General features: G+C 48.7%; 1 protein-coding gene across 1 annotated transcript; it reads right to left on the reverse strand.

Moving 5' to 3' along the window:
- Positions 1 to 412: 412 nt before the first annotated feature.
- On the reverse strand, positions 413 to 3,957 carry LOC141031847 (uncharacterized). The gene is made up of 6 exons (XM_073506227.1): positions 3,039 to 3,957; positions 2,055 to 2,384; positions 1,641 to 1,722; positions 1,505 to 1,558; positions 947 to 1,205; positions 413 to 856 (listed from the first exon to the last, which is right to left on the reverse strand). The coding sequence occupies exons 1-6, from the start codon at positions 3,955 to 3,957 to the stop codon at positions 413 to 415; spliced, it is 2,088 nt and encodes a 695-aa protein (XP_073362328.1).
- Between the last annotated feature and the right edge of the window lie 15,636 nt (positions 3,958 to 19,593).

Genomic DNA, 19,593 nt, shown 5'->3' on the forward strand with positions numbered 1-19,593 from the left:
AGCTTTGTTTGACTAAATGGCTTCAAGACTTAATGAGGTAGCTTCTGGAAAGCTCTCGTTGGAGGTGGTTGGCAGTTCCCGACCAAACATTGTTCACCGGGGTCGAACAATGTTTCCTTCAGCAGAAAACTCGAGTTCTGGAAACCTTTCGCAAGTTGGGATATCCAAACTCGTGCAAAACATTGTTTTGTCAGAATCGGAACAATGTTTCTTTAGCAGACAACTCATTATTCATGAATTCCTAACTTTGTTTCCTCTCCATAAAACATTGTTTTGCACGGACTGAAATGTGTTTGGCCTTCTTCGACATCGCACCTGAATTCAACCAACAACAAAGGAGGTGAAGGCACAACCATGTTTTCAAGGTCAAATGATAGACTTAAGTTAGTGTTAACCTGATCATGTATTTGCATTACGCGACTTCTTGTGATTGGACCGTTGATGGTTGGTGGTGTGTTGCCCATGGTTGGGGTGTCCTCATCATCCTCCCCTCTTGAGAAGGAGTCGTCCTCGACTCTAAAGGCCCAAAGCATGGGGAAAGATCGGAGACATTGAAGGTTGGGCTAACACCATATTCTTCTGGAAGATCGATCTTGTAAGCATTGTCGTTGACTCGCTCGAGCACCGCAAATGGTCCATCACCGCGTGGTTGCAGCTTGCACTTGCGTTGCTCAGGAAAACGGTCCTTCCGAAGGTGTACCCATACCAAATCGCCTTGCTTGAACACCAGCTTCTTCCTGGTCTTGTTTACCCGCTTCGCATAGTGTTCAGTCATTTTCTCAATGTTCTCCTTTGCCTGGGCATGAAGTTTCTTGACAAAATCAGCACGCTTACTGGAATCAAGGCTACTTCGTTCCTGCAGTGGCAAAGGCAAAAGATCGATGGGAGTAATAGGTTTGAAGCCATAAACAAGTTCAAATGGGCAAAATTTAGTGGTTGAATGTACCGCCCTGTTATACGCGAACTCCACATGACGCAGGCAATCTTCCCACATCTTCAAATTCTTCTTCAGGACTGCTCGTAGCATCATGGACAATGTCCTGTTGACAACTTCAGTCTGTCCATCAATTTGTGGGTGGCATGTCGTGGAAAATAGGAGCTTGGTGCCGAGTTTTCCCCACAAGGTCTTCCAAAAGTAGCTCAGAAATTTGGTGTCACGGTCGGACAAAATCGTGCGTGGTACTCCATGTAGCCGCACAACTTCCCTGAAAAACAGATCAACAATGTGTGAAGCATCATCACTCTTATGACATGGAATAAAATGTGCCATTTTGCTAAAATGATCAACTACCACAATCACCGAGTCACTCCCCCTCTTAGTCCGTGGTAAACTAAGAACAAAATCCATAGAATTATCTTCCCACGGAGTATTCGGAATAGATAGAGGAGTATATAAACCATGAGGATTCAAGCGGGACTTAGCTTTGTGACAAATCTCGCATCTCATCACGTAGCGTTCCACGTCACGTCTCATGTGCGGCCAAAAGAAGTGATCAACGAGCACACTTTCAGTTTTCTTGGCTCCAAAATGTCCCATGAGACCACCAGCATGAGCCTCCTGCAAGAGCAACAAACGAACAGAACAATCTGGGATGCACAATTTGTTAGCTCGAAATAGAAAGCCATCATGCAAGTGAAACTTCTCCCATCCTTTTCCCTTGTTACACTTTGAAAATGGTTCAGCAAAGTATGAGTCAGTAACATACAATTCTTTGATGCTTTCTAAACCAAGGATTTTAACATCAAGTTGGGAATGTAAAATGTGACGCCTAGACAATGCGTCGGCAACAACGTTATCCTTCCATTTCTTGTACTTGACAATATAAGGAAAAGACTCTATGAACTCACTCCATTTTGCATGTCTATGGTTCATTTTTAGTTGGCCCTTTAGATGTTTTAAAGATTCATGGTCAGAATGTATTACAAACTCTTTTGGCCACAAGTAATGCTACCATGTTTCCAAAGATCGAACAAGTGCATACAATTCTTTATCATAGACAGAATAATTAAGAGTAGGACCATTAAGCTTCTCACTAAAATAGGCGATGGTTTACCTTCTTGCATGAGTACTCCACCAATGCCAACACCACTTGCATCACATTCAATCTCAAATGTCTTACCAAAATCAGGAAGTGAAAGCAATGGGGCTGATGTCAATCTCATCTTCAGTTTTTGGAAGGACTTGTCTTGGGCATCACCCCATTGGAATGGAGTGTCTTTCTTCGTTAACTCATTCATTGGTGCAACAATGGTTCTGAAATCCTTCACGAACCGGTGGTAGAAACTTGCAAGTCCGAGGAAGCTACGTACTTGGCTCACATTTTGTGGAGGCATCCACTCACGAATAGCATTGCTCTTCTCTTCATCGACCTCCACACCTTTTGCTGAAACAACAAAGCCAAGAAACACAACCTTGTTTGTGCAAAATGTGCACTTTTCCACGTTAGCATACAACTTTTCCTCCCGTAGGACAACAAGCACACATTTTATATGTACAACATGATCCTCCAAAGTTTTGCTATAAATCAATATGTCATCAAAGTAAACCACTACAAACTTGCCAATGAAGGATCTAAGCACAGGATTCATCAATCTCATGAAAGTACTAGGTGCACTTGTTAATCCAAAAGGCATAACCAACCATTCATACAAGCCAAATTTTGTCTTAAATGTTGTTTTCCATTCGTCACCCTCTTTCGTTCTTATTTGGTGGTAACCACTTCGCAAATCAATTTTGGAAAATATGGTGGAGCCACAAAGTTCATCAAACATGTCATCGGGCCTAGGAATAGGATGCCGATATCTCACAGTTATGTTGTTAACGGATCTACAATCAGTGCACATGCGCATGGTACCATCTTTCTTTGGAACTAAAAGTATGGGAACAGCACAAGGAGAAAGACTTTCCCTTACATACCCTCTGTTAAGAAGATCTTCTACTTGCCTCTGAATTTCCTTCGTCTCCTCTATGTTTGCTCGATACGGTGGCCGGTTTGGTAGTGGGGCGCCCGGAACCAAGTCGATTTCGTGCTCAATACCCCGCTTCGGTGGCAAACCAGGTGGTACCTCCTTGGGAAACACACCCTCATACTCCTGCAAAAGATCAGGAACAACACTAGGAAGAGTTGATGGTAAATCGTTAGCAGCCAATAAAGTTTCCTTGTACAGGAGTACAAAGAATGGAGTATTAGGTTCTCTCAATTCCCGCATATCCCTTTTCCTAGCTGTCATAACTAATTCCTCTTTTTCCTGGGGCTTGGTCATATTTGGCTGTGGAGCTTTTGGCTGTGGAAGCAGTCCCTCACTATGTTGGTGGCTCACTCGTTGTGTATGATCACTCTCTCCCTTTTTCTTTCCTTTTCTCTTCATCTCATCAAGATAGACTTCCTCGGGTGTCATGGGCAGCCATGTGAACTTTTCTCCTCTGTGGACAAAACATAAGCGATTCGCACGCCCGCTGATTTGCACGTCATGGTCATGCAACCACGGTCGTCCAAGAAGCAAGTGACAAGCGTGCATCGGCACCACATCACACTCAACATCATCTTGATATGTCCCTACTGAAATTGGTATTCGCACATTGCTAATCACCTTAATAGCACCACAATCATTCAGCCATTGCATGCGGTATGGATGTGGGTGACGTTTTGGTTGCAATTGAAGCTTCTCAACCATCTCCGTGCTTGCAATATTGTTGCAGCTGCCACTATCAACAATCACTCGACATATCTTTGAGTTGATAAGGCAATGGGTGTGGAAAAGATTGTGCCGCTGCCCCTTTTCCTCCTCCACAACTTGGGCATTAAGTGAACGACATACAACCAAAGCTTCACCATGAAGTTCTTCGTGAGATAAAATAGTTCCTCCTACTTCCCAACCTTGCTCCTCTTCCACTTCATTATTGCCACCTTCAGGGTCACTTTCAGACTCCCATTCACCTTGTTCATTGATTATCATAGTTCGTTTGCTTGGACATTCCGAAGAAATATGACCTCTTCCTTTGCACTTGTGGCATTGAATGTCGCTGCTGTGTGTAGAACACTTTTCTGGAGGTGGAGCAAAGGATACTCCTGCTGTAGCTGATGGCCTCTTATCTTGATTGCGAATACCAGGTGAGGAAGCCGTCGAGGCATGTGGGTGCCTAGGTGGTGCACCCTCAAACTGAGAAGCATATGGCTGTTGTGTTCGCTGCCATGAGCGTGTGGTGGTGCGGCCTTGGAAAGCACGATTACGACCATTACGCATGTTCTTCTTCTCAACTCGGATAGCTTGATGTACCACATCTTGTATTGTATCATAAGGAAACATCTCCCCAAAATATGATATTTCATCATTCAGCCCATGTAAAAATCTTGCCATTTTCGCCTCATCACTTTCACGGGTTCTTGTCCGAATTAGCAGCATCTCCATCTCTTTATAGTACTCCTCAATAGTGTGGGGACCTTGAGTGAGCCCCTGCAACCACTTGTACAATTACCTCTCATAGTATGATGGAACAAAATGGCGCCTCATGACTTCCTTCATCAAAGTCCAGCTGCGGATATGATTATTGCCGGACATCAACCGATCATCTTGCAGCTGATTCCACCATGTAAGAGCATAACCAGAGAACTCCATAACAGCAAGATCAACTCTCTTGGCTTCAGAAAAACCATGGATGCGAAAGATTTGATCACACTTCTCTTCCCACTCAATATATGCATCCGGATCCTCTTTTCCCGTGAATGATGGCACATGTAGCTTCATTCTCGCTTGGTTGTCACGGTCATCCTCAGATGGTCATAATGATGACCATTGCGATCAAAAGCAGCACCGCGGCGAGGCGGCGAGTAGGGTTCATAGTCCCCCATGCCTTCATCTTCGTCACCATGCTCGGAGAGATCTTCAAGGAAGATGGCATCACCATCATGTGTCGCTCGTCGCCGGTAATCCGCAGCAAACCCGCGGGGGTCATGGCCTCACCCGCGAGCTTCTCCTCCATGCAGCCCACCCTCACGGGGGCAGCAAAGTCGCCACGCCTCCGTTCAGCACCAATAGCAGGGGCGCTGTGGGCAGCAGCTCCTGCCGCTCTTCCACGACCAACATGGCGATCGTTGTTTCCTTGACGTTGCCGGTTGTCGGCAGCCAGCGAGTCAGTGGGGCTATGTTGGTGTTGATCCCCATTACCCGCGATAGGAAGACGACCACCGAACATCCTTCTCATAGCTGCAACTATACTCTCCTCAATCATATCACCATGTGCTGCGCGAGTTTTTCGGAGATCATCTTCCACATGTTGATGTCCACGTACACTCGAGTTGGATCCTGTCATGTTAACTCTTGGAAACAAGTGGAAAAATAAAAATATATGTGGAAAACACTCAGCTCACCTTCTTGCTTACCCAAATTCTAATGATTCCCTGGCGGCTTTGGGGAAGTGGCAAATCAGGAGTGGACGGGCGAATGAAAGGAAGGAAGGAAGCTGACGGTTTCTAGGTGGATCTGGGTGGGGTAAAAAGGGAGGGCTAGTGCTGATGTCCAATCGATGCAAACCAAATGAATAAGAAAAAATTTGTAGATCCTTGCACCATGTTAGAGCTACAACACTTGCCACTTCAACTTCTGAAATTTCTCACCAAACTGAATATGATTGCACACTTGCTCAACACTTTCTCTTCTCTTTTTTTCCTCTTTTTCTCTCTCTTTTTTTTGCTCTTTTTTTTGCAGCACAATAGATCCAACAACAAGACTCGAACAAATACAGCAGCAACTTTGGATAGAACTTCGTGCACACACAAAGAGGAAAGCAAACAACTAGATCTCAGCAAACAAAGGCTTGGATTTTTTTGTGGTTTTTTGGCTTTGGACTCTAGGATGGGGAAAACCAAACTAAAAAGGATAGATCCAGCAACAAAGATACAGATCCTACCATGTAAACCTTGCTCTAAATACCAGATGATGCGACCCCGTCTTCGGAGAAGAGGGAGTACAAGGGGAGGTCCGATCTTCACGGCGTAGGATCGATAAATGGATGGGGATAACTAGCTGCAAGCAGCCAAAAAATGGAAAATAAGAGATTATGACCCGACGAGGTGGAGGCTCACCGAAGCTTGCAATCCGAACATCCGTTGATCCACAACCCGCAATACTACCCCGCACAACCACGCTCAAGTCGTGGAGCACGGGATAGGTGCAATCCGCAAGGGAAACCACGAACTCTAGCCCACACAACACGATCTAGTCGTTGAGCACGAATTAGGAGCAATTTCTCTAGGAATCACGAGAATAAGGATAACAAGAGCTCTCCAATCTCAGGAGGAGTCTATGTCTTTGATCTTTGTAGAAATGGCCAAAGTCCCCAACGAAGGGAAGAGCTAGCCTATTTATAATCGGGATAACCCCCGTGGATAGGTGTGAAAGAGAACTAGCTTCTTGAACCAGCTTAGGTGTGAAAGTGAACCAGCTTTGTTTGCATAAATGGCTTCAAGACTTAATGAGGTAGCTTCTGGAAAACTCTCGTTGGAGGTGGTTGGCAGTTCCCGACCAAACATTGTTCACTAGGGTCGAACAATGTTTCCTTCAGCAGAAAACTCGAGTTCTGGAAACCTTTCGCAAGTTGGGATATCCAAACTCGTGCAAAACATTGTTTCGTCAAAATCAGAACAGTGTTTCTTCAGCAGACAACTCATTCTTCATGAATTCCTAACTTTGTTTCCTCGCCATAAAACATTGTTTTGCACGGACTGAAATGTGTTTGGCCTTCTTCGACATCGCACCTGAGTTCAACCAACATCAAAGGAGGTGAAGGCACGACCATGTTTTCAAGGTCAAATGATAGACTTAAGTTAGCGTTAACCTGATCATGTATTTGCATTGCGCGACTTCTTGTGATTGGACCGTTGATGGTTGGTGGTGTGGTGCCCATGGTTGGGGTGTCCTCATCAGAAACCATCAGGCTTGTTGTGAGAAGCATATCCCCAAACCTGCCCCAAATGGGACAGAAAAATTACCACGGCATGTTGATGCCACTCCATGATAGCATGCCAAGTTTCATGAATTTCTGATGAGTTTTGGATTTACTAGAATTTATATTCGAGGTATCTCAATGTTTGCGGCCGAGTGACGGTGGCAGGGTGTTTAACATTCATTCCCTTTTCTTGCATGGGACCTAAGCATGCAACCAAGGACATAGATTTGAATTTTCAACCAATTTATATGCATTAGAGCATGTGCCTGTAGTTCAAATTTGAATTATGCACATGAATGCAAAGAGAACTCAGTTAATGTATAAAAATGTCCAAGCGAACCCCGAAAAATCCCAAAAATTGACACAACACTCCCGTCGTTCTAGGTTGACACTAGGAAAAAATTTGAAATCGAGAAGAGGCAATGGATATCGTTTCGTCCAGAAAGGTGAAACTTTCCCTACCGAAACCATCAAGCTTGTTGTGAGAAGCTCTGGTTTGTGGGAGGCATATCCCCAAACCTGCCCCAAATGGGACAAAAAAATTACCACGGCATGTTGTTGCCGCTCCATGATAGCATGCCAAGTTTCATGAATTTGTGATGAGTTTTGGATTTAGTAGAATTTACAATCCAGGTATCTCAATGTTTGCGGCCGAGTGACGATGGCAGGGTGTTTGACATCCATTCCCATTTCTTGCATGAGACCTAAGCATGCAACCAAGGACACATATTTGAATTTTCAACCAATTTATATGAATTAGAGCATGTGCCTGTAGTTAAATTTGAATTATGCACATGAATGCAAAGAAAACTCATTTAATGTATAAAAAGTTCCAAGCGAACCCCGAAAAATCCCAAAAATTGATAGAACACTCCTGTTGTTCTATGTTGACACTAGGAAAAAATTCAAATCGAGAAGAGGCAATGGATATTGTTTCGTCCAGAAAGGTGAAATGTTCCCTACCGAAACCATCAGGCTTGTTGTGAGAAGCTCTGGTTTGTGGGAAGCATATCCCCAAACCTGCCCCAAATGGGACAAAAAAATTACCACGGCATGTTGATGCTGCTCCATGACAACATGCCAAGTTTCATGAATTTCAGATGAGCTTTTGAGTTACTAGTAGAATGTAAAACCAGGTATCTCAATGTTTGCGACTGAGTGATGGTGGCAGGGTGTTTGACATTCATTCCCATTTCTTGCATGGGACCTAAGTTTGCAACCAAGGACACATATTTGAATTTTCAACCAATTTCTATGCATTAGAGCATGTGCGTGTAGTTCAAATTGAATTATGCACATGAATGCAAGGAAAACTCAGTTAATGTATAAAAATGTCCAAGTGAACCCCGAAAAATCCCAAAAGTTGATAGAACACTCACGTTGTTCTATGTTGACACTAGGAAAGAAATTGATATCGAGAAGACGCAATGGATATCGTTTCGTCCAGAAAGGTGAAGCGTTCCCTACCGAAACCATCAGGCTTGTTGTGAGAAGCTCTGGTTTGTGAGAAGCATATCCCCAAACCTGCCCCAAATGGGACAAAAAATTTACCACGGCATGTTAATGCCGCTCCATGGCAGCATGCCAAGTTTCATGAATTTCAGACGAGCTTTGGATTTACTAGTAGAAATTGAAAACCAGGTATCTCAATGTTTGCGGCCGAGTGACAGTGGCAGGGTATTTGACATTCATTCTCATTTCTTGCATGGGACCTAAGCATGCAACCAAGGACACAGATTTGAATTTTCAACTAATTTATATGCATTAGAGCATGTGCATGTAGTTCAAATTTGAATTATGCACATGAATGCATAGAAAACTCAGTTATAAATATGTCCAAGTGAACCCCGAAAAATCCCAAAAATAGACAGAACACTCCTGTTGTTCTATGTTTACACTAGGAAAAAAATCGAAATCGAGAAGAGGCAACGGATATCATTTCGTCTAGAAAGGTGAAACGTTCCCTACCGAAACCATCACACTTGTTGTCAGAAGCTCTGGTTTATGAGAAGCTTATACCCAAACCTGCCCCAAATGGGACAAAATATTTACCACAACATGTTGATGCCGCCCCATGATAGCATGCCAAGTTTCATGAATTTGGAGGACTTTTGGATTTACTAGAATTACAAAAGCAAGTACGTCAACGTTTGCCGGAGAGCCATAGTGTCGTGGTGTTCGAAATTCATCCCCACTTCTTGCATGGGACATAAGCATAAACCCATGGACAGATATATGATTTTACAACCCATGTTGGTGCACCGGAGCATGTGCATGTAGTTTAATTTTGAATTGTGCACCTGAAATGGCTAGAAAACCAATTTAATGTGTAAAATATCCAAACAAACCCTGAATAATTCCAATTCTTTTACGACACATATATAGTTGCGAGAAGGTGCAACAGCTACAGTCCACAGCCCGCTCTGAATAAGGGACCATGTACACTTTGTGCGACAGTTTTTTTGCTGAAGCGATTCCAAATTTTTTGCCTCTGCGGATATATCTACCTCCCCGCCCCCTCCCCCTTACCAAAAGCCACATTTCCCCTGTTTCCGCCTTCCTTTCCAAGTTGAAACCTTCACTCATTGCTTGCAGCGCCGCCTCCTACTGGCGACCCTCCTTCACGCTGCTCGGCCTGGCCTATCCAGGCAGGTAATCCACACCCAACCCCCATCCTCCTCCTCCTCCTTCCACATCCCACATGCCCCGACCGCCGGCGTGAGCGCGACACCTTCCACCGAAATCACCAACCCCTCCGCCAAATAAGTGCCGCCCTAAGCCATGGTGCATGCAGTATAGCCAGGATCTCAAGGAGCATTTAGCAGCGGGGAAGCAAATCGCGGCCGCACGTGCGGATGAGGTCGCAATGGCTGCCATTTGTGCTGACCCCCAGAACTTGGAGGAGCACCTCGCCGTCGAGGCCACCATCGACGCCTCGCGCGCCGAAGCCGTGACGCGGTTGGCTGCTTAAAACGACAGTTCGTGGCGTTTTCTCGAGGCCACCTCGGTGCCTTCGATGAAGACTACGAGGTGTTTTCTCAGTGTGCACATGCTTACCTCATCTCGAGAGCCAGCAGGTTGGTGCCCGGAGCGGCTCAGGTAACTCACCACTACGATGAGGGCACCCACGAAGCGGAGGCCTCGCCCTCTTCCATGTCCAAGGAGCCAATCGTCATCGATATCTCCGACAAGGAGGAGTAGCTTGTCTTATTAGCTCACTATAAGGACCCATGTTCAGTTTGCTACCTACCGCCTTTCCTTAACAAATTCTAGTGAATTGTGCTATCTACTTTTACCATGTAGTCTTCTTCTCTAGAGTATATATTCTATATGTCGTGCAATGTGGTGTTCAGTTAACTGTTTGGTTCAATTCTGCAAATGTGATGTTCAATTATTCAAGGTGCAATTTTCCAAGTTGTCAAGCATGCTTGGTTTGGTTAACTGTCCGATCTTCTATTAGGAGTACGTTATATTGTGGTACTCAGTTAACGTTTGGTTCATTTGTTGCGGTGTTTAGTTAATTGTTTGGTTCAATTCTGCAATGCGATGTTCAATTGTTGTGGGTGCATTCTGTTATTGTATACAATGTGAGAAATAAATCGAACTTGGCTGTAGTAAATACATGAGAAACAAATATAGTTGCTATATTTCCAAGTTGTTAAGCATGCTTGGTTTGGTTAATTGTCTGATCTTCTGATAGGAGTATGTTATATTGTGCAATGTGGTGCTTAGTTAACATTCAGTTCATTTATTGTGGTGTTTAGTTAACTGCTTGGTTCAATTCTGCAATGCGATGTTCAATTGTTGTGGTTGCATTCTGTTATTGTATACCATGTGAGAAATAAATCGAATTTGTATGTACTAAATACATGAGAAACAAATACAATTGCTATATTTCCAAGTTGTTAAACATGCTTCCTTTGGTTAACTGTCTGATCTTCTATTATGAGTATGTTATATTGGGCAATGTGGTGCTCAGTTAACGATTGGTTCATTTGTTGTGGTGTTTAGTTAACTGCTTGGTTCAATTCTGCAATGCGATGTTCAATTGTTGTGGCTGCATTCTGTTATCGTATACCATGTGAGGAATAAATCGAATTTGGCTGCACTTAATACATGAGAAACATATACAAGTGCTATATTTCCTAGTTCTTTGTCATACTTGGTGTGGATAAATGGGTTTTCCATGTGGCTTGAATTAATCTGATGAATCCGCAATGTGCTTATTAATCATCAACATATTTTACCGATAGCATGCGAACCCTTACTTAACCTGATGACTAACTACCTTATATGTGTTGCAGGGAAACAATGGGAAGCACTGAGGTTTACAAGATGGTACTAACTGTTATACCTTGCCTTTTTTTATTTCTTTGCCCCATTTCCAATATAGAGAAGATATTTATGCACGTCCTTGTTTTCAGGCCTTTCCAAAGCAGTTCACTGATGATTACCTCTCAAACCACCTCTATGGTATGGAGGCGAGGAAAGTTTTCATACAACACCCATGGTTCCATATTGAAGTGTTCTTGAAGAGGTCGAAGGATGGACGGTCAATCATCCACAGGAACTGGCCTAAAGTTGCAAAGACCTTCAACATGAATGAAGGCTCAATATCCGCCTTCCGCTTCAGCAGTTTTCCACATGAGATGCATCTGTCTATGTACCGTCTATGATGGTAATTTAGAAAGGTTCAAGATGTTGCATGTGAAACTTGGTGGTGGTGTAGTTGTGTAATGGGGTAGCTGAGTGCTGAAGCTATATCATGTTGTACTCGGATGTATTTCAATTATGAAATCCTGCTTCCTTAATATGGAAATGAAATATATTATGTGCTTAATATGAATGTCAATTAGATTAGTAAATAGATTATTAATAATATGGCAATTAGCCTGCTAATTGGCCAATTACCCTGCTAATTGGGTTTTCCTATTGCAAACGGTTATTGAGAAAACACCGTGGGCGATGACCTCAGGCAACGCACACAGTTTCTAGGAATAAATCGTGTTGGATCAACGAACAATCACATACGACATTCTCTTGAAAACTGTTTGCGTTACGCCACCTTGCGCAAACGTTTTCCTTGGAGTGACTGTGTGGGATGTATATATGAACGGAAACGTTTAACAGGGACTGACTGTGTGGGATGTACTTACGACCGAAAACGATTTCGCCTGTATAATTTTATTTTTTAGCACTACCGTACGTATAACCGTATTTGGCCGCTCGCCGGTCGCACACGACCTCATTTTGCCGAGCGTGTGTGCCAGGAGGGCATATCCCCGATGATTTCTGGGTCGTGTGGTAAGGACTCCCTATCGCCCACACTCAGTAGGTGACGGTTCTGAACACCGTCGCAGAAAGGGGTTAAAAACCGTTTATATAGCACCGACGCGTACTAGTGAGAATAGGAACGCCAGGTCCAACTTATTCCCTTCTAACTATATTATATATATTTAAATTATTTTATATGTGATTATATATTATTGTTATTGTCATCATATATTTAACAGATACTTACATATATGAGAAAACAATATCCCACAACTTATTAACTTATAAAAATAATTTCTTAACAATAAAATCCTGGATTTTTTTACATTAAGGCAACGAAAATCCTAGTGATTGTGTACAAAAGCTTGGTAAGATTTAAGGACCAATGTAATAATAAATCACTTATTATTTAAATATATTTATAACAAAATGCTCAGTCCCTGTTTATTTTTTGATAACATTGTTGCGCCCAACCCAACATTATAATTAGAACCAGCCCACCAAAATCATGTATTTCGAGAAAGTGCAAATGGCCTATAATTTTTTAGGAAAAAAATAAATGGGTCGCATGCACACTACATTATTTGTTCAGCCAGCCCAGCAAATTGATGTATTTCGGGAAAGTGAAAATGGGCTGTAGTTTTTTAGAAAATGGGCCGCATGGACGCAACATTATTTGTTCACCCAGCCCAGCAAATGAACTGTAATTCTCAAAAACAAAGATCAAATGGAGTGTAAATTTTGAAAAAATGGGTTGAATATGTGCCACATTTTTGGAGGCTGAAATGTGGGCCAATAGGTCGAAGCCAACGCAAGTCGTTGTCAACTTAGTCAACAAATGATAATGACATCATTAGCCGTTGGATTTACATCCAATGACCGGCATCCATCTGCAATCTCTCGTCTTCTTCCTCCAGCACCGTCGGGACCACCTGCTCCCGCCTCCTACTGCCAGCAGCTCTGCTTAGCAGGCTTCGCTGTGAAGCGCTACCCCTTCGCCGCCCAGGCCATCCCTCCACCCATCCACACCTCCTGTTCTTCTCCACCGACTGCCGAACCACGCCGCACCAGAACCAGTTAACCCTCTTACACCCCTCCGTCTGCGATTCCACTCCCGCGTCTTCCCATCTCCAGCTCGTTGATGTCTGGGGCCTCGCCCTCGTCCACAACCTTGGATGCGCTCGGCGCGGCGTGGTCAACACACAAAAATAATAATACTCTCCCTGCTACCTGGGACCCACCTTAGTGGGAGGCTCACTTGTGGGCCTACTAAGTTGATGGGGACGGAGGGCTTTGTCAACTTAGTCAATATGAATGATTCTAGCTCCACTGACCGTACGACGTCCATCCAACGGCCGTAGTGCCTCTTCAACCTCTGGTGTTCTTGCTCCAGCCGCCCAAACCAGCGTCGGTCGTGCCGCGCGCTCCTGCCTCCCGTGGCCGGCTGTGCTGCCGCGGAGGCCTCACCCCCCTACTACTCCCGCCGCTGGCCAGGCCATCCCTCTACTCACCCACACCCCCTGTTATTTTGTGGCGACGGCAGCCTCACACCGCAGCCAAACCAGTGAACCCTCGTACTCCTCTCCGCGTGGGCATCCACTGTCGCGTCTTCCCCGGCTCCGTGTCGTCCCCTTCCTAGGCCTCGCCGTAGTCCATCGCCTTTGTGCTCTCGGCGCGGCGTGGTCAATGTGGTCAAGGAACGACTTCCATCGGAAGAGTACTGTAAGTGGAGAGGCTGACAGCTAGGCCCACGGCCGCAGCAAGGAAGTGCCTCCTTATTACGCGGAAAATAATGATTCCTCCACCTGACAGCAGGGACCCACCGGACGGGCCACCGTATTTCGCGAAAAAACGTTTCCCCCTGAGTGCTGGGACACACCAGCTACATCTTTGCACGCAAGGAAGTGCCTGACAGTGGGGACCCACCTGGTCGAAGCATACGTAGCGTTGTCATTCTGGTCGCAAACGTGTACGTACATATTGGTCGATCGGTCTGTCTGCAGGCTGCAGCGATGAAACCTGGCCGAGTAAGGAAGGGCACATGTCATAGTAGAGGCGCGCACATAGCATGTACATGTACGTACACCCATGGTGCAAGAACGTAAATACGGCCACGTACGTACAAACGGGCGGGGTCTCGAACGCCTACTCGTGCATACGTACGGCCAGCGCACGTGTACATGGCTGGGTCGGAACGGAGAAACCGCGTCGTCGTGTTCATCGGGAGCCAACCGGCTGGATCGAAACGGAATGCGTCGTGTTCATCGGGAGCCAACCGGCTTGGACGGAACAGCTGATCGAAGCGAGGCCAGGCATACCGCAAAATGGAGGAAACGGCCTTCTGTTCGACCGGCCACGATCGAAACGGGATCCTGTTCATCGGGAGGGGTCTGGCGTACCGCAAAAGGGAGGAAACAGACTTGTGTTAGAGTGCCTACGGTCGAAACGGGGTCCTGTTGATCGGGAGGGGTGTGGCGTACCGCAAAACGGAGGAAACAGACTTGTGTTGGAGCGCTACGGTCGAAACGGGTGTCCTGTTCATTGGGAGGGGTGTGGCGTACCACAAAACGGGACTCCACGGGATACTGTTCATCTCCACCGTCGACCTCCTCCAGCCTCCATGGGCTACTGTTCACCCACCGTCAACCTCCTCCAGCCTCCACCTGCGACTATTCATCCACGGGCTCCTGTTCATCCAGCCTCCACGGCTCCTCCACCGGCTACAGTTCATCCAACCCTCTCCACGTGCTCCTGTTCAACCACCCCTCCACGGGCTACTGTTCATCCAGCCCTCCACCGGCTACTGTTCAACCAGCCCTCCATGGTGTCCTATTCATCTAGCCCTCCACGGGGTCCTGTTCATCCACCCCCAACCGGCTCGATCGATCGGGGTCATGTTCATCCAGCGGCAACGACCTCTACTACCACGGGGTCCTGTTCATCCAACCCCCCCATCGGGAACTGTTCATCCACCCCCTTCCCCAACAAAGCTCACTGTTCATCAAGGGAAGGAGGCAGCAGGTTCAATCGGCTTCAGTTAGCAGCAGTGGCAAAGGAATCACTCGATCGGGTTCAGTTAAAAACCAGATCGATCGATCACTCAGGTTCAGTAACGTGTAGCCTGCAGTGCAATCGCTCGGGTTCAGTAGGCGAACGCCTCGCTCGGGTTCAGTTAGAGCCCAATGCCTCGCACCCACGCGCGTACATGTATGAGAGAAACACGCTTTGCTCGGGCCCCGACCACCCACCGTTGTCGGCGTTCTGGGAATGGGGGTCCCCAGACTTGCCTGCCTGCGGCCCACATCATGGCTAAGCAGTAGGCCGTACGGCCCATCTTCGTCAACAAGGCACCCAAGACCCTCGCGAGGGTCCAAGCCTCGCAAGGCGGACGTCGCAAGACCTCCTCTGGAGTGGCCTAGCCAGGCAGGCTCACGAGGAGCGGATATATGAAGGCAAGGCAAACCTCACGAGGCTCTCGTGACGTGAGCCATGACGAACGGTACCAGGCGGGTGCCGGTGCGCGCAGCGCCCTTCTTTCCTCTTTGGTGCTAAGGAGGCCAGCGCAGGCGAAGAGTACCGAGGCATCAGGCAAAGGTTGCCATATTGGTGCAACGAGACCAAGACCAAGATGACGGCAAGGTGGAGGTCATCGTGGAGCCCAAGACGGCGTCACCCCAGAGCTTTTCGCATGCGAAGACCGCTTTTGTCAGGATAGCTTGTACTAGCTGTTCCCCTTCAAATTTGCCCGCCGTTGTTGGATCCCTTCCCGCTCGATATTTGGGAAGAGGACCATGGCCTCTATAAATAGGACTAGCCACCACAGTAGGAGGCAACTGATCCCGCACTAGTTCAGATCATCCTCAACTACACAAGCACAAGAACACCTCAACCTCAGGAGGCTGTTCTTCCCTTTGTACTGTTCATCATTAGCCCAAGAGGCAATCCACCACCAACACACTAGAGTAGGGTATTACACCACAATGGTGGACCGAACCAGTATAAACCTCGTGTCTTTCTATGTTGCGAGTTCGTCGACTTCGTCCGCGAGATCTTAGCGAGCTAGAGCGTAGATCGGTAGGAGGGAGAGACTTCGCGCGCACCCCAGTGTTCGAACCTTAAGGGTTTGCCGGAACCCCACATCCGACATTTGGAGCGCCAGGTAGGGGTGCGCCGGAGCTCCTCTCCACCAACCTGCGCCCCGTGCCGCCCGCTTCGCTCCCATGACAGGTGTGCCGCCATCCGCCTCTGCGACCGACACCAGCAGCAGGGAGTCTAGGTACCGAGCCCTGGCCCCCGCCCTGCAGCGAGTGCAGTGGCTAGCCAAGTTCAAGCCGGAGATGCCGCCGCGTTAGGACGGCGCGGCAGACCCGGCGCCGTTCCTGCAGGCATACGAAGAGGTCGTCCTCGATGCCGGAGGCGACGGCAAGATCATGGCCAACTGGTTCCCCATGGCCCTCGCCGGCGAGCCACGCGCCTGGCTGCTCAACCTCCCGGGGTCCATGGTGGCGTCCTGGGAGGAACTCCGCGATCTCTTCACCGCGCGCTACGCGGTGCCAGCGCACCACGCGATCGCGGCGCTGCTGGGTGGCTCTCAAGCACCGCCTTCAGATTGCCACGTCAAGCCTTTCTTCCGTCAGATTGGGGCAGCCTCCAAGCGCCCGGGGGCTCCGCCGGGTTGGGCTGCGCCGGAGCCCGGCCTCACCTTTGATTCAGAAGACCACCCCGGCTCCACCGCCGGCTCTGGCATGCTCCCAATGCTCTGCACGCCTACCATCTGCAACGTGGCCGTCACCAAGACCCTCATCGACGGCGGTGCCGGCCTCAACTTGCTCTCCGTAGAAGCCTTCAGCCTCCTCCACGTGCCGCCCGAGCGGCTTAACCTCAGCAAGCCTTTTTCGGGAGTGGGTGGTGGAGCTGCCCACTCTCTGGGGCAGATCCGCCTCCCCGTCACCTTCGGCACGCGCGACAACTACTGCACTGAGCTGGTGGACTTCGACATCGCTCGCATCGGTCTCCCGTACAATGCCATACTCGGGTACCCGACTCTTGCTCAGTTCATGGCGGCAACTCACCCGACCTACAACCTCATGAAGATGCCAGGGAGCAAGGGCGTCCTCACCATCAAGGGGGACACTAAGGAGGTCGTGGCGGCGCTCAGGCTCGCCTTCAAGACCGCGGCAGCAGCGCAGCCAGCCGGCGCCAGTATGCCCGAGACCAAGGAGACCGCGCCCGCCAAGAAGAAGCAGTTGTTCACCCAAGACAAGGCGGAGACCAAGCAGGTGCCGGTTGACGAGGACGGGTCTTCAGGAGCCACCTTTACCATAGGAACCAGCCTGGACCGGGGACAAGAAGAAGCTTTGGTGAGGTTTTTGCGCGCGAACAAGGAGATATTCGCGTGGGAACCCAATCAGCTGGTAGGGGTCCCGAGAGAGGTGATCCAGCATCATCTAAGGGTGTGCGCCAACATGCGCCCCGTGAAGCAGCGGGCGAGACGGCAGTCCACTGAGAAGCAGGCCTTCATCGTCCAAGAGACACGCACGCTGGAGGCGGCTGGTACCATTCGAGAAGTTCGATACCCTGATTGGCTGGCGAACCCCGTCGTAGTACCGAAGAAAGGTGGGAAGGAACGGATGTGTGTCGACTTCACCAACCTTAAAAAAGCTTGCCCCCAAGATCCGTTCCCCTCCCGCGCATCGATCAAATCATCGACTCCACCGCCGAGTGCGACTTGCTATGTTTCCTGGATGCGTTCTCTGGATACCATCAGATCAAGATGGCGGTGGAGGATGTGGAGAAGACGGCCTTCCTGACACCATGTGGGGTGTACTGCTACACCTACATGCCCTTCGGCCTTCGCAACGCGGGCGCAACCTTTCAGCGGCTGATGCACATCGCCTTGGGGCGGCAGCTCGGCAGGAACACAGAGGTCAAATCTCGCGAGGCGAGGACGTTGATTCGAGACTTGGAGGAGACCTTTGAGAGCTTGCGTCGTTTGAACTTGAGGCTTAACCCGGAGAAGTGCGTGTTTGGCGTCCCCTCCGGCAAGCTACTAGGGTTCCTCGTATCCCATAGAGGGATCGAGGCGAACCCGAAGAAGATCAAGGCCATCGAAGACATGAGCCCACCATAGACCCTCAAGGAGATGCAAAAGCTAGCAGGGCGGGTGACCGCGTTAGGGCGTATCATCTCCAAGCTAGGCGAGCGCGCCTTACCCTTCTTTAAGCTCATGAAGAAGAAGGGCCCCTTCGAGTGGACCCCGGAGGCCGACCGGGCCTTCCAAGACCTCAAGAAATACCTCACCAGCCCCCCGGTGATGGTGGCACCACGGCCTCTCGAACCTCTGGTATTGTACCTTGCCGCCACCCCGTACTCCGCCAGCGCGGCGCTGGTGGCGGTTCGGGAGGAGCGCCAAGACAAGGGTGTGCCGCGCCAAGCCAGAGCCGATGCAGCGCAGGGTCAAGAAGGCGCAGCAGAGCCATCAGCGGCGGAAGACCAAGCTCAGCAGGGCAACATCGCAGAAGCTCCTGAGGACGGCCAAGTCTCAGGAAACCCCCCACCTCCGGATATGCCACAATCTCCACAGGACCCGAGCCTCAACAGTGTGCCAGCCCTCGTCGAGCACCCGGTGTACTTCGTCAGCACCGTACTGCGGGACGCAAGGGCACGCTACCCCATGCCGCAAAAGCTCCTGCTCGCACTCTTGGTGGCCTCGCGCAAGCTGCGACGCTACTTCCAGGGCCACCCAATCAAGGTCGTCTCTTCTTACCCATTGGAGAGGGTACTCAGGAGCCCAAACTCAGCTGGAAGGGTCGCTGAATGGAACATCGAGTTGCAAGCATTCCAGCTGGAGTTCAGCACCACCAGGGTCATCAAGGGAGCCGCGCTCGCCGATTTTGTGGCAGAATGGACAGATGCCCCGGCTCTTGAGGAAGGAGAAGACCGGTCCACCTCCCCAGGAAGTGAGGCACCAGACGGCTAGGTCATGCATTTCGATGGCGCCTTCGCGCACCAGGGCGCGGGGGCTGGAGCAGTGCTCATCTCGCCCACTCAGGACAAGCTTTACTACGCCGTGCAACTCTGCTTCCAGCACGGCGAGAAGGTCTCCAACAATATCGCAGAATACGAAGGCCTCATAGCAGGCCTGAAGGCTGCGGTGGCTCCGGGGGTGAGGCACCTTACCGTCAAGGTCGACTCGCAGCTCCTCGTCAACTTCTCCAGCAAAGTGTACGAGCCGAAGGACGAGCACATGGAGGCCTACCTTGCGGAGGTGCGCAAGATGGAAAAGCAGTTCTCGGGCCTGGAGCTGCAGCACGTGCCCCGGGGCACCAACAAGGAAGCCGACGACATCGCCAAGAGAGCATCCAAGCGGCAAC

Source organism: Aegilops tauschii, chromosome 1, assembly GCF_002575655.3.
Source record: "Aegilops tauschii subsp. strangulata cultivar AL8/78 chromosome 1, Aet v6.0, whole genome shotgun sequence".
Classification (NCBI taxonomy): Eukaryota; Viridiplantae; Streptophyta; class Magnoliopsida; order Poales; family Poaceae; genus Aegilops; species Aegilops tauschii.